Here is a 1850-nt window from a genome sequence, read left to right as displayed (position 1 = left end):
GCTGGATTTTTACAATTCATAAGAGTTTTTCAATTATTACTTTGGAAACTATGGCGTAAGAGTTCTTTTACCAATGTTTGGGATCACATTCCATTATCCATCATTAGAATGAAAGAAAGCAAAAATTTTGACTATCAATTCCAGAAATTATAATTGAAAACATAAGAATTATTGAAACCCTTAAAAAAACCCCTAATATATTCTCAAAATTAATATTAGCCCCAAAAATTTACAAATCCCAAGCTATTATATACAATCAATTAAAATACAACCTTTATCTCAGATAATCCCAAAATTGTATGCTCAACTTATGACCCAAAAATTGTAAAAATACCAACAATTCATTATATTAAAAACAATATGAGACAGTCCAGAGCAAAAGAATTGAAATTTACATATGGAAAACATAATTTATGAGGCCAAATAATTAAGAACAGATCGCCGTGACAGATTGCGTTAATTTCGGTCCTCCTGATAAATTTATTTCTTGGCCCTCTTCTGGTACTGTACTTTTATCCAACGGATGCCCGTTGAAGATCCCTCTTTTATCTTTTTGGCTCCGATTGCAGCCGCAACTTTAGTCTTGTCGAAACCAGTAGACGCCGCAGATTTAACTTTTTCAGTCATCTTGTTGTTTGAATTTCCTTCTTTGAGAGATCGATCTTCGCTGTAATCCCACTGATCGGCCCAAGTTGTTCCGTATGAATCGCTGTGATCGAAAATTGGACCCTGTTTGGAAGCCATTAATTTCTCAAATTCTCTGTCGAAGCTGTTAAGCAAATGAATTGTGAAGCGTTTGTTGAAATATTGAGAAAGCTCCTGGGTAAATATAGGGTTTTTCTTTGGCAGAGTAGATGGTTTGTTTACGAAACATGACGCTTTTGACTGGTGAGGAGGAAGACGGTAGAAGGTTCCAGACGGCGGAATGAATTGTTGTTTTATTCCACAAATTCCTACTCCTGAATATGGATAAACGAGCGAATTTCTCAAACGACCAAATTACATTAATAATTTTTAATAATAATAAATTGGTCCCCTTGGATGTGGTCGGTAAGACATGGAGGCACGCAAAACGTTTTGCATATGCTTCTTGCTTGTGCCCTAGGTTCTCTTCTACCCACGCCTTTGCCTCACTTCTTTGTGAATCCAACTAGAATTCTCAAATCTAGAAGCATTTGAGATAATAAATAATATCTAAGGGAGAGGACTGAGTGTTTGAGCATCCTAATTTTTGGATTTGGGTTTATCTATAAATCTTGATCTTAGGGTAATAGAGGTAGGAAGGACCTTATTCGTCTCTATATTAATACAAATTCTTGCAAAAATTAGGCTTGATTTCTGCACAAAAACTTTATCAAGGTACCAAATGAATTAATTATGCCTTCAAAAGTATTATAATACCATATCTCCAAAGGAATGGTAGGAAGAAAAGCCCATGTCAGAGCAAATACCCCTAGATTTACTGAAAGGTTAAAACCTAGCTTCCATTTACACAAGAAATAAAATGCACAAGGACCCATGTTAAAACTTTGATGAGATCCTCATAGTTGAAAAAGTTAAAAGGAATAGACTATTAGCCATTGTAGTAATGGTAACACCTCCCTCAAGCTTCCATTGCTCATTAACTCATCTTCTAACCTGATGTGCATTTGCACACAATGTAAGGAACTTACCTATTAGGGTGAGGTCCAAGTTGTCAAACTATAAATCCATTATTTTGTGTGGCATAATGACTTTTGGACCAAATTCAGAAGATAGCTAAACTCTTTCCAAAGCCAGTCTTCATATTTTTTTCCTTAAAGGCACTATGCCTAACCAACTTTGTGAAAAAAAAAAGGTTGGCTCATCCT

The 1850-nt window shown here is 35.2% G+C and overlaps 1 protein-coding gene across 1 annotated transcript; it reads right to left on the bottom strand.

Annotated features, from left to right (window-relative positions):
- Positions 1 to 322: 322 nt before the first annotated feature.
- LOC149533772 (uncharacterized) lies at positions 323 to 1649 on the bottom strand. The gene is made up of 2 exons (XM_089805909.1): positions 1639 to 1649; positions 323 to 985 (listed from the first exon to the last, which is right to left on the bottom strand). The coding sequence occupies exons 1-2, from the start codon at positions 1647 to 1649 to the stop codon at positions 481 to 483; spliced, it is 516 nt and encodes a 171-aa protein (XP_089662035.1). The 3' UTR covers positions 323 to 480.
- Between the last annotated feature and the right edge of the window lie 201 nt (positions 1650 to 1850).

Source organism: Cupressus sempervirens, chromosome 10 (assembly GCF_028749045.1).
Source record: "Cupressus sempervirens isolate cs-2001-9-10 chromosome 10, ASM2874904v1, whole genome shotgun sequence".
Taxonomy (NCBI): Eukaryota; Viridiplantae; Streptophyta; class Pinopsida; order Cupressales; family Cupressaceae; genus Cupressus; species Cupressus sempervirens.
Note: the sequence above shows the minus strand (reverse complement) of the source record. Positions and strands in the feature narration are given on the sequence as shown.